At 39.8% G+C, this 23,756-nt stretch overlaps 1 protein-coding gene across 1 annotated transcript in view; it reads left to right on the top strand.

Moving 5' to 3' along the window:
• The window catches only part of LOC139694178 (peroxisomal ATPase PEX1-like), a 29,421-nt gene extending 7,937 nt beyond the window's left edge, over positions 1–21,484 (top strand). Inside the window, exons 5-14 of the mRNA XM_071592608.1 lie at positions 4,530–4,933; positions 5,689–5,992; positions 7,486–7,610; positions 7,803–7,897; positions 9,913–10,020; positions 12,109–12,159; positions 14,499–14,707; positions 17,400–17,407; positions 17,524–17,701; positions 21,233–21,484. Coding sequence (XP_071448709.1) covers positions 4,530–4,933; positions 5,689–5,992; positions 7,486–7,610; positions 7,803–7,897; positions 9,913–10,020; positions 12,109–12,159; positions 14,499–14,707; positions 17,400–17,407; positions 17,524–17,701; positions 21,233–21,484 — 1,734 coding nt within the window. The remainder of the gene's footprint in view (positions 1–4,529; positions 4,934–5,688; positions 5,993–7,485; positions 7,611–7,802; positions 7,898–9,912; positions 10,021–12,108; positions 12,160–14,498; positions 14,708–17,399; positions 17,408–17,523; positions 17,702–21,232) is intronic.
• The last annotated feature ends 2,272 nt before the right edge of the window (positions 21,485–23,756 follow it).

Genomic DNA, 23,756 nt, shown 5'->3' with positions numbered 1-23,756 from the left:
TGGACAGAGAAGAAAACAAACGAGAAAGTACTTGGTATGTTGGGCGAGGACAGGTGTGTGTTGGGAGAAATCCTTTGGAGGCAGGAAAAGTGGATGAAAGGAGTATTGACTGGCAGTGGGATGTTGAAGACTGTGATAGAGGGGAGAATGTTGGGTAAATGAGGAAAGGGAAGGGACAGGATAGGGATGTTGGACGGGAATCGAACCCAGGACCCTCTGGTCAGCAGTCCAATGCTCTACCCACTGGACTACCGTGACCCACATATATATATTTTTTTTAAAAATATATATATACATACACATATACATAGAAATGTATATATACACACACACACACACATATATATATATATATATATATATATATATATGTATATATATATATATATATATATACACACACACATATATATATACATATATATATATACATGTATATACACACACACACACACACATATATATATAAAATATCTTCGAAATGGAACGCTCTTCGGCGACGCACAAATATGTAAAAACACAGATTTAGATTTTTAGAATATAGAAACACAAAGAAAGGACACTCACAATTTGTTATTTGACGTTTCGACAGCACGGCTGTCGTCTTCAGAAGACGTCTGATTCTGAAGACGTTCTGATTCTGAAGACGACAGCCGTGCTGTCGAAACGTCAAATAACAAATTGTGAGTGTCCTTTCTTTGTGTTTCTATATTCTAAAAATCTAAATCTGTGTTTTTACATATTTATATATATATATATATATATATATATATATATATATATATATATATATATATATGAGTGTGTGTGTGTGTGTGTGTGTGTGTGTGTGTGTGTATGTGTGTGTGTGTGTGTGTGTTTCTATATTCTAAAAATCTAAATCTGTGTTTTTACATATATATATATATATATATATATATATATATATATATATATATATATATATATATATATGTATATATATATATATATATATGTGTTGGACTATTTTGGTAAAGAAGTGAGAGATGCAATCAAGGGATTTAAGGTTAGTTGGGGATGATGTGAACCAAATGGGGGAGCAATATGATATGATGGGAAGGACAATTAATGAGAAGTACGAATGGAGTGCAATTGGATCTTTAATTTCTGTGAAGCGGTAAAGAAGGCCTAGTAGGGACATTGCTTTATTTTTTAAAGTCTGTATGTGGCCGGAGTAATTTAGTTTCTGGTCAATTAGAACGCCAAGGTCTTTAATGGCTGTTACTCGATTTAAGGGAGTTGAATTAATTGAGTAGTTAAACATCAAGGGGTTTTTTTTCAGAGCAAGAGTCATGATGTTGCATTTTTCAGGGTTTAAGTTAAGCCTCCAGGTATCACACCATAGGGAAATTTTATGTAAGGCAAGTTGAAGGTGAGTACAGTCAGATATGTTATTAATTTGCTTGTAGATCTTGCAATCATCAGCGTAGAGAAGTGTATGGACCTGGGAGGAAAGGAGTTGGGAAGGAAGATCATTAACGAATAAATTGAAAAGATATGGCCCAAGGACACTGCCCTGGGGAACCCCAGACGTGACAGGAGAGCAAGAGGAAGAAGCATCCGAGAGTATCACACGCTGAGTTCTGTGGGTGAGAAAGGTAGAGAGAAGGCTAAGGAACATACCATGAATGCCGAACTGTTGGCTGAGTTTATGAAGGAGGAGTTGATGATGCAGGGCGTCGAAAGCCTTGGAGAAGTCAAGGTAGATGGCATCAAGTTGACTTGATTTGTCTATTGCCATGACGGCGTGGTGCTGAAAGACAGTGAGATTTGTCAGGCATGATCTGCCTGGGAGGAAACCATGCTGCCGAGGAGATAAAAAGGGAGAGGTGAAATAATAAATCCTGTTGAGAATAATGCGTTCACAAACGGAAGACAGGATTGGAAGCAATGATATAGGGCGATAGTTTGAAACATCATTCTTGGGACCTGTTTTATGTATTGGAATGATATTAGCGCATTTCCATTGAGGAGGGAAGGTTCCTAGGGAAAAACAGCGATTAAACAAGATGGCTAAAGGTTGTGAGAGGGATGAAGCGCAATTGCGAATAAATTTAGGGCTGAGAGCATCTGGGCCGGGTGAGCGGTGGGGGCGTATTTTGCATAGGTATTGAAAGACTTCCCGGGAGTCTGTCTGTAAGTGGGATAGGGAATGGTTTATTTTAGGAAGGAGGGAATGGGCAGAGGTAATACTGAGGTTAGAAGCAGGCAGCAGGCAATCGGAAAAAAAATTTAGAAAGAGGTTGGGTCTCTCTGATCCCGCGGCATTTTTGGTGCCATAGGAGAGTGCTTTGGGAATTTGAGGACGATTACGGCGCTTATTGATGAAGGACCAGAATTTTTTGGGGCTGGAGGATATATTGGAGGAAACAGTCTGAGCGTAGTTTTCATAGTCACCGCGAATGAGGAATTTGGAATATCGGCGGAGATCAACGTATGACCGGCGCGTTTCCACATTAGGGACGGCCTTATGGAGATACCAAGCGCGATTTTTGTTACCTAGGACATGTATGGTATCCTGTTTAAACCATGAAGGGAATTTTTTTGTCTTGGGCTTAACTCGAGGAACAAAGTCTTTTATGACGGCCTCGAGGACAGCGTGAAAGAAGTCCACTCCTTCTTCAGGGGATAATGAGGAAAGGACGCTCCAGGGAATAAGGACGAGGGAGCGGTTGACATCCTCCCAGCGAACCTTCGACCAGGCAAGAAAGGGCTTAGATGGAGTGGGAGGAGCCCCACGGGATTTCCAGGAGCCACGGAAAAAGAAATGGGCATCAATGGACTGGTCGTCTGAGTCGAAAATATTTCTGCCGGGGGTGATTGCCTCGGGCACAGCGGTCGAGAGCAGGTAGTCCAGGGTTGCCGTATCACGGGTGCTCTTGAGACAGTGTTGTGGGAGTTGGAGCGCATTTACAAAGTGTTCTATAAAAAAATTGTCATTGGCATTGAGCGGGTGGCCGTTCGTGGGAGATTCCCAGCGAATAGATAAATTAAAATCACCCACAAGAATTACAGGTCCCAGATTTATGGCCCGAAACACAGAGTCGAGGCAACTTTCAAGTACACTCAAGTCACTTGCGGGAGGACGGTAAAAACAGCCAACGAATAGTTTGTTGGTCTTTGAGGCCTTTACATGGGGTAATGATAATTCGCTCCACACAATTTCACAGTTGGTCTCTAGGTCTTTTCTTCGTTTCGAAAGAAACACCGATTTAATTGCGAGTAACACTCCGCCTCCTCTAGAGGGGCGATCTCGTCTATAAATTGAGTGAGAGCGCGAGAAGAACAACTCACTGTCACTGAAAGATGGTGCCGGCCAAGTCTCGGAGAGAGCTATAATATCAAATTTGGATAGCTCTTGGTCGTGGGAGTTGCACGTAGATATTTTGTTGTTTATGCTCCAGACATTTTGGTAATACATGCTCAAGGAAGAGCCGGAGGGGCCAGGGTTAACACTCACATCACCGGAGAGGATCACCAGGAGTAGTAGGATGAGACCGTTCCCGGGGTTCGGTGGCGGGGTTGCCGCGGAGAGGCCGGCCGATCGCTGGGGCCTTGTTGGCGAGGTGACGGGGTACTGCAGGCTGACAGGTGACAAACCACACGAGGCGAAGCTGGAAAATCTAAATTCTATGTAGCTGAAACAGCTGATGGGAACAGGGTCCACCTTTAACCGGGGAAATTCGTTATCTAAACTCACACCCACATGAACAGAAAAAAGCACAAAAAGGGTCGAACTTAACCCAAAGAGATAGAAACAGACAAGAGAGAGAGGAACGCGTGACTTCAGTGTGGCGGCCATGTTGATTCTCCATTGATTCTCATATATATGTATGTAATGTAATCTAATGGTTAAGGTAGGTTTTGGATGAACACAACTACCAAATTAATATCTCTTAACAAAACACAACCCAACAGCCTAACTTCTTTATTTACCTAAAATTCTCCCCTCTTTTAGTCTACAACATCCCACTGCCAATCAATAAATTTTGCATCCATCTTTCCTGCCTCCATAGGATTTCTCCCAACAATTCCCTCTCCTCGCCCACCATACCAAGTGCTTCCTCATTTGTGTTCTTCTCTGTCCATTTCTCCTTCTTAATTCTTCTCCACACCCACATTTCAAAAGCCTCGTTCCTTTGTTTACCTTTTTCGGTCCATTTCACCTTCTCCATCCTTCTCGACATCAACGTTATAAACTTACTGATAGTTATTGATCACGTCACCTGGTGTTTTTCTTGTTCTTATTTTACAATATATTTTTCTTTGAATTATTCATGCCATTATTATATGATTAGAAGTTTATTTTAACACAAAAATTCAAGGACATCATTACTCTAAATATATGTGACAGCTAGTACCTATCATTTTATCTCAAGTGCGAGCAAATATGCCAATGCCATAGTAATATTCAACTATTCCCTTTACCAGTCAGTGGTGTGGCATCACTGACAATTGCCAAAACTTCACAACAATGTCTGCACTATGTATTCTTTTATACATAACAGTTCCGAGCCTGCCAAATGCCATCTTCCCTGGAGGAGAAAGTTGGGGTTAATGCGGCTGTGTATGCCAAAGACTGGCCCATTGGCTGGTGCCACGCTGACCTCTGGTGCTGCATCACTCGAAGCCATGAGAGCCCATCGTCCGCTGCGGTGGACACTCCCCTTGTGAAGCTGGATGCCCAGCTGCATGGGAATGGCAGTGTCTCGCACGCCCACATCCTCATCCCGAGACACCTTTCTAGGGTGCTTGGGCTGAGGGGCAATGGGCACCATGTCCGAGTGGTGCCGTGGAAGCCCCAATCACCCAACACCGTCCACCACCCTACTGCTGATCCTCCTGTGGATGAGGACATCGATGATCCAGAGGACAACTGGCACCTGCCAATGTGGCAACCCCTGTTCCAGGGGTGAGTGCACATTGTGCCGAGAGTGTTCCCATAGTCACTTCAAGGGAATGCTTGCTCTCCACTGTCCTTAGTATTTGTGTCGTAGACCCCTCAGGAATGATTCCATGGATCTCCAGCTCGGCCATAATTTAATGTTTGGATTATGACTAAATATTAATTTCTGGGCACATTACACCTCAGTAATTGAAGATTTCTGTTTGATCAATCTTACTAAGACCAGTCTGAGTAACCGAAGGACCTTATTCACATATGCAATGCTCAATTCAGCTGTTCATCAATCTTCACTAGAAGCAAGGATTTCCAGGTAAAACTTCAGGTTACTCCTTATTATGTATTGGTGCATCATCTAGCCTGTGGATTATTCATGTATCACAATTTGGTTTTAAATATTAGGGTAATATGGTAGAGGGAGAGTCTTGGATGAATTGGGACACTTTTGAAGACTGCTCAAAATTGAAAAATGTTCTAGAAGTGGAAATTCAGGTTTTAGAAAATGGAGAGATCTTTGCTAGATACATATTTGCTTCCAAATGTGCCCTCCTTTTTTTTTCAACCAATCAGTCAATGGTTCAAGAGGTGATAACTTCACAACTTTGAAAGAACAATATGAGCAAGGACTGCTGAAGATGCTTGTTGTATAGGAAGAAAACATCTCAGATTTGTAGAAGAGAATAGTGAAAGGAGAAATTTGGAAGAAATTTTGGAATAATAGTCTAGTTGGGTTTGAAATGAGGGAAATTTTTCGTGGACTCAAGGGCCTCAATGAAAGTAGAGATGCTGTTCAAACAGAAGTGGATGGGCATGCTGCATGACCTTCCCATTTTTGTGTCTTCGCCATTACAGTTTGAAAATGTGGAGGACGACGAGATCCAGGGGTGGATGCTTCTCGTTGACTCTCAAGATCCTCTCTTCAAGTTTCTAGCTGAAAAACATGCAGTGTGGTCCCTGTGTGTGGCAGGCACCAAAGGCAGTGGGAGTGGGGGAGAGGAGGGAGCGCCAGGCAACCGTGTGAGTCATGCAACCCCTCTCAACTGCATAGATATACTGCCATATGATAGGGTTTGACTCAAAGATGAGTGGAATGATTTGTTTCATGCTGACAAAGACCATTGGAGTGGGGCAACTTGTGGTAGGAAAGGTGGTGGGAGATCTCGGGATGGCATTGTGACCCACATCAGTTGTATGCAGGCCATTACAGCGTGCCCATTGCTGCTAGACAGGACTCCTGTTTCCCTAGGAATGGTTCTCCACTGGCGCAAAATGTTAGAGAGTAAGGTATAGGGGAGGTTGAGGACGAGGAATGCTCTGGATGTCCATGAGCAACAGGAGTGCGACAGAAATGTGCGAGAAGTGAGAGAAATGCTCAATTGGGAATGATGCCCAAGTGTCAGAATGTGCACAGGAGAGTCCAATGTTTCACAAACCACAGTGCATAGCAATCTTATTTGGAGTTAGCCATGAGAAAGGTGTGTGCCAAGACAGTCTCCTAAGTGCTGTCAGAAGATCAGGGGGCTGCCCTTGTGGGACAAGCCTGCATTAACTCTTAGATCTTGCCCTAGCTGTCCCAGAGCCCCCATGTGGTACCGCCAGACATCCTTTTGTTCCCCAGATTAAAAAGTAGCCTGAAAGTCGACCATTTGGGAACGCTGGATAATGCTGAAGAGGCCCTGACGAACTGCCTGTACCTGTCCGTCCTGTCAACGCCTCCCAGGAAGTGCCCTGCGACTAACAGGGCATCAGTGCATTGATGCACAAGGGTGCTATTTTGAAGAATTTTAGTACTTTATACTTAGATCTCCAAGTAAAATTTTTGAAGACCCAGCTATCTAAATTAAAACTTTTGAAGAGCATGGTTGCATTTGAAAATCTGATCCTCGTGGACTTCTTTCTGAGCTGAGTTTCATTAATTTCACGCTTAAATGTTAATGGTAGAGTTGAGGTGTTATTGTTCTGGCCAATCAGAGATGTGCCTATGCTGGGGTTTCGGTCAAATGACATGCAATGCCATCATGCAAATGTTATCTATCTATTACTGATGTGTTTTTTTTTAATGTTACCAAAATTGACTTTTGTTTTGAATTCCATTCATCAGTAATAGGTATTCATTTTTGTTATATGGTGTGATTAAACCACGGAAGAGAGATAACATCCTTGAAAAATATTGCAATGCATGAAAAATTGTTTTTTAGAGCCTTAAAAAAATTATTTGTATGGTGCTTAGTAAAGCATCATAGCATGTTTTCAGCAAAATACAATAAGTACGAGAATTATTGATTGTGCTCACTATTTGTCTTGTTGCTCTGGGATGTGGCAGTTTCTAATTGAGTATGCTCATTCGCCATGTTCAGTCAGTGCACTGTTGTATCCTGTTCAATGAGTATCCTGTTCTTAGGAGTATTCCATAGGACTTAAAATGTCCTTTTGATGCAAGTTATTATGTTTGGTGTGGTTCTGCTGTTTAGGACGGCTATATATGTTGCTGGCCCTCGACCTGAGGTGTGTCACTGCTTGCATTTGTGGTTCAAGAATGCTTTCCCTCTGCATCCCCACAGGCCACTCATCGGGATGGTGGAGGAAGGGGTGGCATCACTGGAGCTGGGACTGAGACTCACACCCCTGGCCAAGGCATTCAACCCCCTCAGCCACCCTCGATTTTCACACAACGTCCTGGTGTTTGGTATGCATGCTACGTTTAGCCAAGTCAAAGGTGACCAGCAAGTACCCTCTAGTACATACATGTGCGGGACGTGGTGGTCCAGTGGGTAGAGTGCTGGGCTGCTGACCGGAGGATCCTGGTTTGATTCCTGGGTATGCTTCTGGATAGAGGCAAAAAATAACTCAGCTCCACTCAAGCTGTGTGAATTTAAAGGGTACCAGATCTTCTTCCTGAGAAAGCATTAACGGCACAGAAAGAGGAACTGGCCCTCCTCCCCCGATGTGTGAAATTGATTCGCTTAGTATTGGGTGAGTTCTACCATCACCTATCAAAACCGACCTTCGGTTTGATAACTGCGGTTGGGACGGGAAGGAGAGTGCCAAAGTGGAATCTTGAAGGTTTAAACAAAGTGAAAAGGAAGGAGTACTGAGGAAAACTCAAAAATATCTAAACAAGGACTGGGGAATGAAAATGGTTTAGGGAAGGTGAGTGGTGCAGCAGAACAGGTTGGAAAGAGCGGTCACGTACAAGAATGGTAAATGAGTGGTAGGGAATAAGAGAATGAGGAAGCCATGGGTCGTGGTCGGGAGATGCTCGAGACAATTGATGAAAGAAGAAAGTAGAAGAATAGAGTGAAGTGAACAATAAATTTAAGTGAGAAAATAATAGGGTCAAGGAAGTAAAAAATCATTTTCCTTTGGCCTCAAAGGAATAAATATTTTAAGAAGTTGAAAGATCAACTAGAATTCTGTAATACAGATATGTACTCATCTTATGAGGTCCCAAATTGATCCTTTTTGTTATAGCAGAGAGGCCATGCAAGTAGTTATAAGTTCTTGTAAAATGATAATAATGATCTGAATTAAGAGAAACTAGATGGGCTTGTGGTGCTCTTAAGGTTGTATTCTGTGACGTAAACAAACGTATAAATGATCACTGCTTAGCTCACGATGGCTTGCATTTAAATCGCAAAGGGGCATATCTGTTAGGTAAGGCAATTGAAAATGTAGCAAATATTTGTGCATACAAGGGAAACGGAAAACAGAGGTAGCCCGTGTCAATATAATCAGTACCCCCAATCAAAATACAAAAAAATATAGTTGATTGCACAAAAAATTGCTCTGTAAAGCTTCTACATCAAAACATTCAATACATAGCAAATAAAAAGCTGGAAATTGAGATCCTATTGCAGGGAGAGAGGCCGGATTTTCTTTGTATAACGGAGCACGGCCTAAAAGATAATGAAATGAAAAGTCTAAAGCTTAGGGATTATTTTCTTGTCGATCATTTCTGTAGGGAAAGAAACAAAGGTGGTGGTGTTGCATTTTTCGCCAAAACTTGTCTTGAATCAAATACTTGTGTTATGCATCAGATAAAAGAAATAAAATATAAATGCAGGAGTAGGGAGACATTTGAATAAAATTCACCGTTATAAAGTTCAAACTCATCTTGAAATAACTTGGTGTGACTGTGAAATAACAAATCTGAGGCTACTACGGAAGAACTGCACCTGTGCCAAAGTTCAATGAGTAACATCTGTGTAGCGTGAAGCCTTCTCTTTCGAATGTTGCCCTTCTGTGGTGCTTTGAAATGTGTCCTTTTGTGGTTGATATGGCATTGGAGAAGTTTTATAACATCCTTTCAGCCCCTTTTTTCAAAGTTTGTTAACTGGAACACCAATCTCTGAATATCCAAAATTGATATGATCATAACTCCCCCTGCAGAAGCCACCACTTTGGCTTATTTTTAGTATTTGTGATGCCAAGGTTTTGCTGTTGCTCCCACAATCAAATTGATGTAATCATCTGTATTCGTCTGCAGTGATAACCTTCAAAAGGAACTCCTCATCTTTCTGTAAAAACTTCAGCTTCAAAAACAAGCCTTCTCATGAATGTTCTTTTTTGTTCACAATCAAAACGTGCCTTCCATTAGGTAAAATAAAATTAGATTGTAAGTGTTCAGTGGCAACGCGAGTTGCCACAGAAAATACTATGGTCTACTTCACTACTTCACTCACTACACACAAACGTAAGTTACTTTCCTGACAGCCTGCGTAGTTTCTTCTATACTTTACATATTCTATGCATTAACTAAATTGATTGGTATCAAATGTCTCGTAATGAATCCATAGCATCAGAAACCATGACTTAACATTTGAGATTTGGAATAGGAATTTTATTGTAAAAGTTTGTAAATTGAAAAACTTTGGAATGGACCATCACTGGAGAACATTCTACCCATAACTCTACCATGTTAATTTCTCTATTTTGTTTATTGTTGTTGGCAATATACTTCTCATGAGTTGCTCTTTTGTCTCTTTCAGGTGCGCAGGGCACGGGGAGGAGCACGGTGGCCCAGGAGATAGCCAGACGTCTCTCTGGTGCACCCCACTTTGTCCACACCTCAACTATCTTGTGCAGGGGACTTGTTGGTAAGAACTGAAAACTTCGCCACCGCTCTCTCTCTCTTGTTGGCCTATTCTAGACTGGCCTAGGTCTTTCCTAATTCACCTTGGGCACCAGGTCGGCATATGTGTGCTCTATCTAAATCCTCACTTAGTGATTTGCCAATGACAGTAGAACCCTCATATTCACAGGTAATACTTTCTGAGATCTTCCACAGATAATTGAGAACATTATGTGTTGGTCTTTTGTGTATCAATGGAGTGTCTCATCTCACAAGAGCAATAAGATTCCGACATTCTCATTAAATTTTTTTACTAGAACCTCCAGCTGTTTTTGGACTTTTTATTGATAACTAAAATGAAAAGCAACAGTGATTACAAATTAGCAACCTACAGTTGTGAGCATGCTTGCTTCTAGCTCTGCCCACTTCGAAAGAGGCAAGGGGCCCTCTTTTGCCGTCCCTCTCTGCCCCCCCTGCAGGCCCTGTGTAGGGGAGAGGAGGGGATGAGGGGTGAAGGTTGAGCGTGTGTTTTTCAGTTGAGTTTCTCATTGGGTCAAAGCTTGGGTTTTGACCGTCCAGATGTAAATCTCATCTCATGCAGAGCTCATTTCAAAGTTGTATTCACGAAGGTTTCCCTCCCTCCTCACTCAATTTGCCGCCCGAGGTCCGCCAGTTGGTTGTCCCAACATTAGGTTTGCCCACCCATGGAACTCTTCTCAAAATTGGCTAAAACATGGTCACCTGAACGTGACCCAATCAATAACCTTTCCTCTCTCCTGTAACCTGTTGTCAAATCACTTTTATTGTTCTTTTTCCTTTCGCTTTCATTCTCGCGAGGAAATTACTCCAAGAGATTTGTTAAAATGATTTCCGGAAAGGTGAAGTGCCAATTTTTGCCTCATAATTTTCTGTAAAATATACCATTTGAAAATAGTGAAAAAATGGCTTTTAAAGCTATGAAAAAAGACTAAAGAGTCCAAGACAAAGAGACATTTACCAATGACTCCTGGTTGTCATTTTCTTGCTGATAGGCCCGTATAAATTTCTAAAATATTACATTAAAAATTCAAATTTAGGTCTTCAAATTTACATAATCTGCTGGTGAATATTATATTTGTTCTGTCTGGACCGGTCTTCATCTAAATCAATGCAGTGAGAAACTCATTTTTCCATTTCTTCTAGAGTTTCATCTTGTAGAATTTTAACAAAATATCACTGGCCTCAGCGATATGATCCGATTTTTCCCAGTTATCATTCTGATTACAAGTTTATATATTTGAATGTACTTATGTACACATTTGTAAATTATATTTTACTAATTCCAAAGAAACTGCGGGAGATACCGCAACAGTAACTTTTAACGGAGTCATCCGCTAATGTGCATTTCAATGCAACAATTTCAGAGCGTAAAAATCATTCGCCTTGACTGGGATTCGAACCCAGATCCCTCAATATCCGGTCGAGTGCTTTAGCCACTTAAGCTACCAAGGCGTCCTCTTAAACTCTGAAATTTTGGGGGCTTTTAAAGGAACTAGATGTTGTGACGAAATGCCGTACATACAATGTCACATGCATTCGTAGTCGTGCGCAACGCGCCACAGTCCACGAGGTTAAAGCCATTTTTTAAACACTTATGGTGTTTATGCCTGAGGCAAATTCCAAAGAAACTGCGGGAGATGCCACAACAGTAACTTTTAACGGAGTCATCCGCTAATGTGCATTTCAATGCAGCTATATATTTTACTAGTATTAAGACACATGTAATAATTTAGTTTAAATAAAGTTTTACCGTTAATTTGGTTTTTAAATTATGCTAAATGAGTATATTTTAAATTATGTAAAATAATTATGTAATTATCACCAGAAAAGTCATCTCCTGGTAATCTGAATTGCACGACATGTTGACTTCACTCTCTCGAGTGTGAGCAGTTTTTTATCATCTAGTTAACATAAAAGCTGTTGCTTGCATTTTGTTAGCATATTATTTCATTTTAATTTTGATTTGAAATGCTTTGAAAAGGTTGAAATAAAATGAAAATATTGTATATCAAGCAAAGATGGAAATTTACGCAATTGTAGGAGCCTTGCCTGGAGTTTTGTTCCCTTTTTGTAGGAGAGTATCATAATTCAGCATCATCATTAAATGTTATGCTCAAAGGGCAAGGTGTGTATTATGTTTGGTGATAAACCTTACAGGGTCAAGTTTCACATGATGGAAGATTTGTATATCCATCAAATGAAAGGGAGAGAGTACTTTTCCACAGAATTTATTTGGTTTTGTGTAGTGCATTTCACCGTGATATGGCATCCTCGGGTACAAATTTATAATAAGATATATATGGGATGTATATAGACACTATGTGAAAGATGGGAGTGAATGGGAGCTCAAACAGAATTAGTTATTTCTTGGGAACCATGACCGATAGGAGGCAAAATTTTAAAGCACGAGGAAAGTCAACAATAATAAATACTTTTCTGGAGAAACGCTAAGTCTTTGATTCTTTCTTCATGCTTTACAAATGGATTTCCACAAATTATCAACCTTGAATATCTCTCAAAGAAAAATTTTAGTAATTCTGAGGGGGTGGTCAAATGTGAGGAAGGGAGTTGTGGTCAGTGAGGCGTGGTGGGATGATGAGGTGATTGCAGAGGAAGAGGCGTTGGAAGGGGTGTGGTGTATGTGGTTATTTCCTGTCGATGACATTGATTTTTTCATTGGTGGTGGGCACTAGGTGGCTTCTCTTAGATTTTGAGAAAGTGAACCCAAACACAAAAGTCACCCATTATGCTACCTTGATCAAAAAGTTCCCGGAATAACCACCGTGTGCCGCTCCCATCGTTCCGATTTGAGTTCTGTTTTTTTTGTTAAATTGGTACATCTGTTGTTGATATTCCCTTTAAATCTTAGTGTCATAACTTGACATTTGCAAAAGTTACGTAGCCAAGAGTACATCTATCTCTGTGTGTGTTGGCGATTTTTTACAATTGCAGAAATGGATTTAAATTTGCAACAACGAACTTGTATTAAATTTTGCGTAAAAAACGGATTTAGTGGCGCACGGACGTTGGAAATGTTGGAAAAGTGTTTCTGCAACGATTCTCTAAAAAAAACGGTCGTTTACCAGTGGCACGAGCGGTTCAGAAGTGGTCGTGAGTCAATCGAAGATGATGAACGCAGTGGCAGACCATCGACATCGAAAGTCGGTGAAAAAATTGATAAAGTAAAAGAAATGTTGGTCAATAACCGCAAATTAACCATCAGAGAAATAGCGGAGGACTTGAACATTGCCTATGGATCCGCCCAAGACATTGTGGTTAATGATTTGGGTTTCCGTCGTGTAGCAGCAAAGTTGGCGCCAAAAGACCTCAATTTCATGCAAAAAAGAGACCGTGTTGACGTCGCAAAAGACATGATTTGCGAGGCTGAATCCGATCCCACATTCATCAAAAGGATCATTACTGGAGACGAGACGTGGATTTATGAGTACGACACGCAATCCAGACATCAGGCAAGTGAATGGCGTTCACCAAATGAGCCGAGACCAAAAAAATCACGTCGTTTTCAGTCAAAAAAGAAGGCAATGCTGACGGTTTTCATGGATTACAACGGTGTAGTGCATCATGAATTTTTGCCAGAAGGCCAGACAGTAAACAAAGAGTATTATTTGGGCGTTATGAGACGTTTGCGTGAAGCAATTCGCCAAAAGAGACCAGAAATGTGGGCAGAAAACTCGTGGATTTTGCACCATGATAACGCACCGTCGCACAGTGCTATCATTATTCGTAATTTTTTGACGAAAAATGCAACAAATACCATCCAACAGCCACCGAATTCACCTGATTTGGCTCCCTGTGACTTCTTTCTGTTCAATCGAGTTAAAAAACCATTACGGGGAACGCGTTTTAGCAGCCGAGAGGAAGTAATGGAAAAATCGCAGGAAGCACTGATGGACATACCGAAAACCGAATATAAAAAATGTTTCGAGGATTGGATCAAGCGCTGGCATAAGTGTGTTGCAGTCGATGGGGATTACTTTGAATGGGACAATATAGATTTAGATGAATAAACTTGTATTTTTAATTTTCTGAATAATTTCCGGGAAATTTTTGATCAAGGTAGTATGTTTGAGAAAATGAAAAGGACCAAAAAGTTAAGGTAATTTTCATGACAACTAACTTTCGAATAGCATGACAAGTATGCCTGCCGTTGAGTTGGCCAGAGGTGGATGCACATTTAAGAGGGCTAGGGCGGCTGCTGAGGACCAAGTGATAATCTGTTAGAAGGTGATACGTGCGTATCTGGAACTGGAGGAGTTTCTGTGTGATACGTAGTGCAAAGTTACTCGTGGGTACGGCGAGTATTAATGAGTGGGTTCTACTCCCTATGGAAAATAGCTTTAAAAGCAAATTGAAAACCAGTGTCCTCACGTACAGTGAGGATGATGCAGTTGTGTTATGTGAAGATGTTTTCAGGTGAGAAGAATGCAACCTTCTTGCTTTCAGGAAAGAGGCCAGATGCCTGTGGAAAGATCCTGAGGGCATCATTGGATGAGTGCTTTGCGTGCCAGCCATCGGTGCTGCTCCTGGATGACCTGGACTGCCTTGCATGCCGTGTCAAACCCTCTGAGGATGCCACAATGGAAGGGATGCACTCCAGCAGGTGTGTTTGGGTGCTTCCAGAGGGACTCGGAGAAGTGGTTTTGAGCAAGCTGGTGTGTGTCTCGGTGTGAAGGAATACTTACAGTAACTTACTGATATAGAAAGCTATCTGCATTTGTAGAAGATATAATATGCAAGCATTTTTGCACTAAAATTAGGGTGGGTTGTCGCTTGAAAGCACATTTTCCTCATAAACTCTTCCATTCCTTCAGGTCCCGGCTCAATCCATGCGAATAATTCTGGTCAGCATGTTTTGGGAACCTCTTTCTAAAATTAATATGTTTACTTTGGCGTGACCCGCCATTGGGTCACACTGACATCTGTATGAGATATTTGAGAGAAGCCTTAAGATGATAAAGCAGAATGTAGTGTCCCCCGACAGGTAAATGATTATGTTTCGTATTCAGTTGTTGGCTTTTGGATTATTGCCTTAATACTTTAAATACTACGAAACAGAAAAAGTGAAATTTGCCGAGGAAATTTATTCATTTCTTTGAGGATAATTTTATCTTTTTTATGCTAGACAGTAATAAAAGAGGAAAATGACATAACATTTATTTGTGTTCCAATAGCAATAGAAAAAGTACACTAATTATGCATTTTATCAAAACAATACAGCCATATTGCTTTTTTATTATTGCAATAAGTTTTCAGTTTTTTTAGTTTTTTCATTGCGTACTTTCATTATCTTTTTCAATATCTTCCAACTATTTTTCTGATTGTGTAGTAGAATTCTTTTCATCTTTTTCGCGTTACTATTGTTGCACTTTCATATTTCTTAAGAAGATAATGCTTTTTTTTATGCTTGTGATATAACAGCAATCGTCGGTTGATCAAGTAAAATGGGAATTATGTTTTAATGAAATTGTAAAATGCTCGGCTTCTGCCGACTTCCTATCTTCTTGTGAATATGCCAGAATTTACCAACATGGTGCGGACAATTAGCTCAATTGCTATCTATTTATACAACTTCATCATATTCCTCAAATATATGTATAATATGAAGATATTCAGTTGGATAAGTCACCATTTCTTGGCAGCTTTGTAATTATTAATTAATGCACAGTGCTAACCTAATTTCTAAGAGCCATGTTGATGTCAACTAATGTACAATTGTGAGTTTTCCACGTTGTCCGTGTAGTATGGGCCTCTTGTCTGTCCATTGCATGAATGTCATTTGATCTGAATTTAGTAGCCTTATTATATCACCCCTTTTTTGTGTAATCTTTATGGTCATGAGTAAAAATTTCCTGTTGGCACATACTGTACCTCACTGGTGTGTATTCTTCACTGATAAATCCTTCTTTAGCCGAAAGGACACTTGTGTAGAAAGTGTCCGTATATAAAATGCAGCCTTCATAAAAGAGTATTAATTATCTTCATTATTGTGTCATGTGTGTGTCCCTCCCTTAGATTAATTTAACTCTTCCACCAGAGTTTGAAACAACATTGTAAGCATCATATTTGGGTAGCCAAAGCTTTTCAAGAATAACTCTATATTAATGTCGCTTGCCCAATATGTAATGGCACAGTATCAGGCACCCACACCACGGAACCATGCTTTCATCAATCACTACTTCTTTTCCAGGTTTAAAAGATTTTTGAAAATTCTCATTTATTTTATAAAGAACAAAGCTAATCTTATGCAAACAATCTTCACATCGTCCGTGATTATTATCACTAAGTGCAAGTATCTTAGAGTGGCTGGGAAGCAATCGCGAGACATAATATTTTTTACCAGTATGTTCATGTACAGCGGGTCATTTGACAAATACAGATGCATTCCAGGTATACAAACTACACCCATGATTTGTGAAATACCTTTAAATTTATTCATTTCTCTGAAGGTGGTAGGTACCCAACTTACCCAGTTTCGTCACCAGATGAATCTAATGTCCATAAACTTAAATAAATAACTTGGCTCAGATTCAGAAGACTAAAAGAATGTTTGCAGGTGGCCCCGATCCACGCCGACCACTGGGCTCAGATCGTCTTCCAAGTCCTCCCCAATAAGCTTACTTGTACGAGTCAGATTTGACATCATCTTCAAAATGGAGAATAAAACAAAAGTGTTTCTCAGTTTAGAGTGAACAGAGTAAACTTAGTAAAATACCTCCGAGTAATTCAAGAGAGGTCAATACACTTGATATGCAACACCGCTTGAACCATTTCAATATCACCAATTGGTTCAATATTAGTTTCCAGCCACTCAGTCTGTATTTACTCTGATGAAGGAAAGTGATGAAAAACATTCAATCTTCAAAATTCCTCCCCTGTTCAGTTCCAGTTCATTTCAATAATTATCACCAGTCAGACTAAACCACTCTTCTGGCATAATACAAGGTCTGTTCAAAAACATATGCGACTCTTTGAATAAATAATTGGTTTTATTAGTTACCCTTGAATCATGCTTATCACCTCCAAAATACATCCCTTTGTTCCAAATACAACACTTTGAACATTTTTTCGAATGTTGCCTGGAACTCTTCTTTCAGGATAGCCTTTAACTCTGAGGTACAATTTTGTTGGATGTCTTCAGTAGTTTCAAACCGGATTTTAGTTCCCAGATCTTCCTACGAAACCATAGGGAAAGGGCCCATCCCCCAACACTGTTGTGCTAATGTCACATGCTGTTAAGTGTAGTGATATTTATTGATATTCTATTTGTTAATATTTTGCATTTTACAATCAGTGATTCCATTTTCTATTCTATTGTAAAATTTTGGTGACCCTTCCCACTTTAAGCTGCTGAGGTAAGTCTGGAACAGATTTTTTTAATCAGTTTAAAAACCACTGTTGACCCCAGGCATGCACCCTTTCAGCGTCATTAATGCTTATGGGATCTAGAGAGTGGTGCTTTTTGTTTCAGGATTGGCGAGGTGGTGGCAGGAGTGATTTGGGAAGCTGTTCACGGGCGCAGGGGCCATTCCGATCAAGTGGTAGTCGTAGCAACTGCCCTTTCCCCTGGCAACCTGAGCACCCTGCTGGTGTCTGGCAGGGGTGCTCATGTCTTCAGCACAGCCCTTGCCATCCCCGAACTGGATTCTGTGAGTAAGCCGCATGGCATTTCAATGCGCTTGCCCACTTCCCCAACATGCACCGACCTCTTGTGTTTTCCTAAAAATATGTACTAATTTATGGTAATGCCTTGATGATTAAAGTCAAAAGCTTATGAGGGTAATCCCAGAAGTACCCGACCCAACAAAGAAAATACAAACATTTTGGAAAAAAATGAATTAATTTTTCAGCATAATCTTCTTTCAGCTCTATATACACTTTTCCCGGCGATGTTCAATGAGTTCGATACCCTTTTTATAATAAGAACTGTCTTGCTCCTAAAAATAGCCATTAACTGCCAGTATCACTCATTCACGGTTGGAAAATCTTTGAGCATCGAGCCATTTTTTTCAAGTTTGCAAACAAAAAAGTAATCCTAGGGGGCTAAATCTGGCGAATGAGGTGCATGAGGTAGCAATTCAAACTTTAATTCATGAATTTTGGCCATTGCAATAACGGATTTGTGAGCATTTGGGCGCATTGTCTTGATGAAACAACACTTTCTTCTTAGCCAAATGCTTGATTTATTTGCTAAAATGTTGCAATAAGTTCACATAATACTGGCCGTTGATAGTTTATCATTTTACAAGATAGTCAATGAAAATTATTCCATGCGCATCCCAAAAAACCAATGTCATGACCTTGCCTGCAGATGAAATGGTCTTCTTCTTTTTTGGAGGCGGTTCTCCCTTTTGAATCCATTGTTTCAATTGCTCTTTTGTCTCATGTGTGAAGTAATGGATCCATGTTTCATCCAGGGTTATGAAACAGCACAAAAATTCTGCTTTGCTGCTGTGAAACCCCGCTAAACACTCAATTGAAACATCTTCACGGCACTGGTTTTGCTCGAGTATGAGCAAACGCGGCACCCATCTTGCACGCAGCATTCTCATGTCCAAATTTTCAGTTAATGTGCGATGCACCGCACCTTTTGAAATGCCTTCTATGTCTGCTAGCCCTTGCACTTTTAGTTTACGATCATCCAGTATCACTTTGTGGATTTTCTTCACCGTTTCTGGAGTAATGACCTCATTTGGTCGTCCAATGTGATGCTCACCTTGACAGCTCACACGGACTCGTTTAAACCCTGCTACCCAATATTTTACTGTTGCAAACAAAGGAGCAGACTCACCCAGAGTAGAATCCAGTTCATTTTTTCTATTGGTTGGGCTGAGGCCTTTCAAATAAAAGTATTGTATCACATAACGATGACCAATTTTCTCCATTTTCACAACTTCACTGAATGCTTTCACTATCAATGGTTGCCCCACAAATACTAAACATCGTGGCGTCTCCAAACTTGAAATATATGTTTTATAGATTGCATATTTTCTAATACAGTGATATTTTTCAAACAACTACTGCTGTCAGGCCGGGTACTTCTGGGCACCCCATCTAATTTCTCTCTAAAGGTGGCCTTGAACTGGGATATCCTGGAAAATTCTGGTAATTTGCCCCAAACTGGGGGAATGTTGGGGAATTATATGAAAAAATAGGAACGTTTGAAAATCTATGGTAAAATGTCATCAGAGTAAAAATATCTTAACAAGTTTTATTTCATTTCCATTGTCTTTCCTCCTGAAAGTTATTGTGACACCCTTTTTTGTCATTTCAACCTCTCATATTCTGCAGTCTTTAATGATTATGTCATTTGAGAATAAAAATCAATGCATATCAATCTTGTTTAAGGGTATCACCTGGTCTAGTGCAAATGATTCTTGTCAGCATAACATTGGGATTTTAACTCTTTGTAAAGATTAAAGATTAATCTTTACTGACTTGCATGATCCTGCTTGTGATCAGTGGAGCCCATTCCATCAGATAGCAGTGCACCATCTCAATCTCAATGAGGTTTAGGAGAGCAGTAGTAGTCCCTTGTTGGCAGTGACCTTGCTGCCCGACGAACTTGAGGATTATTTCATTGACCCCATTGTGGTGTATGTGCAATCTGTCCACATTGCATGCATACTATTTCAGTCATATGTATTTGAAAAATAAAAGAATTTTGAGAGTGTTGAATGATGAATGAAGTGCTAATCCTTTTTCTTCTGGCATTATTCATCTTCTAAAAATTTTCTTAAGTCTATACTCTGCCACCATAAATTCTTTATTTCACATTCCTTTTAGTTTTATGTGGGTCGCGGTAGTCCAGTGGGTAGAGCGTTGGACTGCTGACCAGAGGGTCCCGGGTTCGATTCCCGGGCAAGGCACTCTGGGCACCTGCAGCTCCACCCAAGCTGAAGTGATTTTTCGGGTACCAGGTCTTCCTGGGAAACCATAACCGGCACAGGGAAAGGAACTGGCCTCCCTACCCTGATGTGTGAATTTTCACACGCCGTATAGGGCTTAGTACTGGGTGATCTCTACCATCACTTACTGAACCGACCTTCAGGTTGATTACAGTGTTTATGGTTTAGTTTTCTGCTTACTTTTCCTATTTAGAGTGTGTTATCTTTGAAAGAATATTGATAACATTTCTTAATGGTTTTTGTACCAGATAAAGTCGTTGTATTTACTTAAGCCTAATAACTATAGAAGAGAAAGAGAAAGTGCTATGAAGTATTTCTGAAGGAACATTTAAGTACTTATAATGCCTTCATGCAAGTGAAAAACCCAGTTTTTATTTGTATTACATGCTTGATGCAAGGTGAACCCAAGCGGACAAAATCGATGTAGACTAAACTTTGCAAGATAAAGTTTTTATGGCCTCAGTTTGCGTATTTATTGGACAGGGTTGTACAACTAAAATATGGGGTGTGCCGTATGTGTTCATGATCAATATTATTTTCTTAGAAATTTGATTCTAAAACTTCTGGTTTATATAAATATACATTTTCAATTTTTCTAATGAAATTTTTTATTATTGCAAAAAAGCTGTCCTGAACAAAACTTTCCAAAATTTTTCTGTTTCGTAAAAATAATAAGTTGTGTGAAATATTTTTGCTTCACGCTGGAAGAGGGAGGAGCATTCAAGTGAAATGCATTCAGATCCACTGAAGCTACGATGTCTTAAGTGATCAAATGTATGTGTTGTTCAATTAGGCGAAAGCTGATGAAATCATATCTTCCAATTTAATGGGGAATGTTATTTTAATGTAACAAAAAATAAAAATTGTGCATGGAATAACGCTCTGTAGTAATTGAACATTCACTTGAGAAGTCGGAACCGAGAAAGTTTGATTTAAATTTTAAATTCAAATCAAGGCTGCGGATTCAATTAGGATTTCATTTGAAGGAGAAGTAATGGTTCGCAGATTAGAATGACAGTTGCCTTCATTGAAGGGCTTGTTGGCTTTTTAAGAGTCGGATACCTCCAGTTTTTGATATAGGACTCTGAAATTGGAGTAAATTTTATCTGGTAGGAACCTCAAACTTTTGTTAGGCCTTCGTTTTAGCTTTAGTATAAATATGAAACCTTTTCTGGAAATAATTTTGCTATCAGGAATAGACATAGAATTAAGTTAACTTTCTCAAGTTCAAGAGATTAATCTTGTGTTTCTACTTACTTTGCCGGCATGAAGTACTCGAGGGAGAAGATGCTGGCGGCTATGCTTGGGTGCCAGGAAAGCGATGAGAATGATGGCACCTCGTGGAAATTCCTCAGAGATATTTCCCTGAAGACAGCAGGGTTTGTTGCTGTCGATTTGGCTGATTTGTCCGAGAGGGCCATGTTTGATGCCCGAAGGAGGACAGCCTCTGGTGGTGAGTGCATTGTCTTCAGTGAGCAGGATTACCAAATGAGTAAACTAAGGTGGATTAAGCCGCAATGCTAAGGCATTCATAAATATTGATTGCTCTCAAAATTCCATGATTGGGAATAAATCAAAGAGATGTTAGGAAATGCCGCCAGTTAAACTTTGGTGGAGACACGTGGTGATGTCACAGATACGAGATGTTGATGGTGAAAAAGTCAATTGTGTCAACTGGGACTCAAGCCTAGATTTATGACCTAGTGTACATACGTTTCCTTAACACCCTGCAAGCTGCTGCATGGGCGTGTGGTGTTAGGGCGCCCTTACACTGCCGCAAGGGTGGTGTTAGGGCACCACCCGTAATTAAGGAAAAAACTGCATGCAAAAGCCACAAATTTATATTCCACCAACAAAACATGGTATACCTTCATGCAAAAATCCTTACACCCCATACACGTGCAAATACTCAAACTATTAACTAAAATCCACATTCACCTACAAGTATACCTGATATCTTTCCAATATTCAATTTTGTTCTGAATTGTGCATTAAATGTTTTTTAATATTTCTAAAGTGACTTCGGTTTCTTACTATTATGGTTTCTGATTGTTCGGGGAAAGAATGAGTATTTGTACCTATCTGTCTTGGAATCCATCTCCCTTATTTTATCTTTGTGGTCTGATCTACCTACGTAGTGTGGGGCCATTATGATTCCTTTCGTGTCATCGTTAAACTTGTTTGTTCTGAACCTTTCTAAGAGTATGCCTCGCTTGTTCTCTCCGCACTTTAAGTGGTTCCCAGCCTAAATCCCCTAAGAGACCTGTCACACTTGTGTTCTTATCATATCAATTTTTAACGAATCTGGTGGATTTTCGCTGGACTTTATCTAATTCTTTTTGCCAAATTTTCTCCCAAGAATCCCAAATACTTGTGGCATATTCCAAATGAGGTCTAACAAGAGCAAAATAACACCTTCCTTTAACTTTCTATTTACATTTCCTCGTGGATGAAGCCAGTTGAGCTACCAAGGTGCCCTCTTACTCTGAATTTGTGAGGGCTTTAAAGGAATGGGTTTTCTGCATGTGTAGTGATTTTTGGGAACTTTTGAGCCTTTGAAGTTCACTGAAATTCAAAGTGTGGGAGCTTAAGAGTTGTAAAACTAATTGGCCAATAATCAAGGGAATCAGGTTCAAGTACAGGTCAAGGCAAATGATTTTTACACTGACAATTTTTTATTTCTGTGCCTGGGAATTTTTCTCTCATTTGCTTGGGAATCATGTGTCCATTGTTTTTTGTAATTGAATTAGTGCGTGAACTTTTAGGAATACAGTTGAGTCTCGATAAGCCGTGTGCACATAATTCAATTTGCAGATTATCCATGCTACTCTCTCTTCTTCGGAGCACCTCAAAGTTATAATAAAATTACAATCGTAGAAGTAATTAAATTCTGTGGAGCATTGATACGCTTCTTTGAAAAGAGCACAATTGAAATACCTCTATTGCCTTTCTTAAAAGTTGTAAATTTTGCTAAATAAAAAGATGTCATTCGTATTAAATGTTTAAATTTAAACATTTTTGTTTACTATCCATACTTTCCCATTATCGTTTCCCTTGCATTCTTCAGCCCTGAGAATTCCATATTCTCTTCTTGAGATGAGAGTAAATATTAATATCATGCAACACACGTAACTCATTGCATTGCATGGATTGGTATCAAGTGATAAATGTGAGCACATATCAGCGATCCTTTGTCAATATTCATTCTTCGCCAGTCATTTGTGTTTTCCTGACTAAGTCAATGATTGGATTAGATTTCTGAGGGCAACATGTTGTGCTGTTCAATTGACGATAGTTTTGTGTTCTTATAAACTACAGATCCAGCCTTCAATAATAATGGCTGAAAATGAAAAAAATTGTACTTTGTATAACTTAAAAAACATGAGCTTATCACAAGGAATTAAGAAGAACAGTCTTTGTTTATATATGTATATATTTATTAATATATTTAGATAGCAACCGTATTTTGCGCATATTTTGGGTTTCCTGTATGTTTTTCAATTATCTGTGCTTCATCATGAATCCATTAGGTCATGGATAGTCAAGAATTTGCTGTATTAAAAATCCCAAAAATTAATAAAATAAGCATCACCTTCCTTCTATGAGTATAATATCTGCCTATGAACTGTTTTGCAGATTCCCTGTTACACAGGCATCGTTCTAATTTGTGTCTTCCTGAAATAAATATTCATTCAAAATTCTGTCCCTTCTAATCAAAATCCTGTGGATCAGGGAAGGTGTTGGTGCTGCAGTTCTTTCATAAATGGAGGAAAGGTTGCAATTCTTTGAAAATCCT

Source organism: Hetaerina americana, unplaced genomic scaffold, assembly GCF_022747635.1.
Source record: "Hetaerina americana unplaced genomic scaffold, ioHetAmer1.1.p SCAF_5, whole genome shotgun sequence".
Classification (NCBI taxonomy): Eukaryota; Metazoa; Arthropoda; class Insecta; order Odonata; family Calopterygidae; genus Hetaerina; species Hetaerina americana.
Note: the sequence above shows the minus strand (reverse complement) of the source record. Positions and strands in the feature narration are given on the sequence as shown.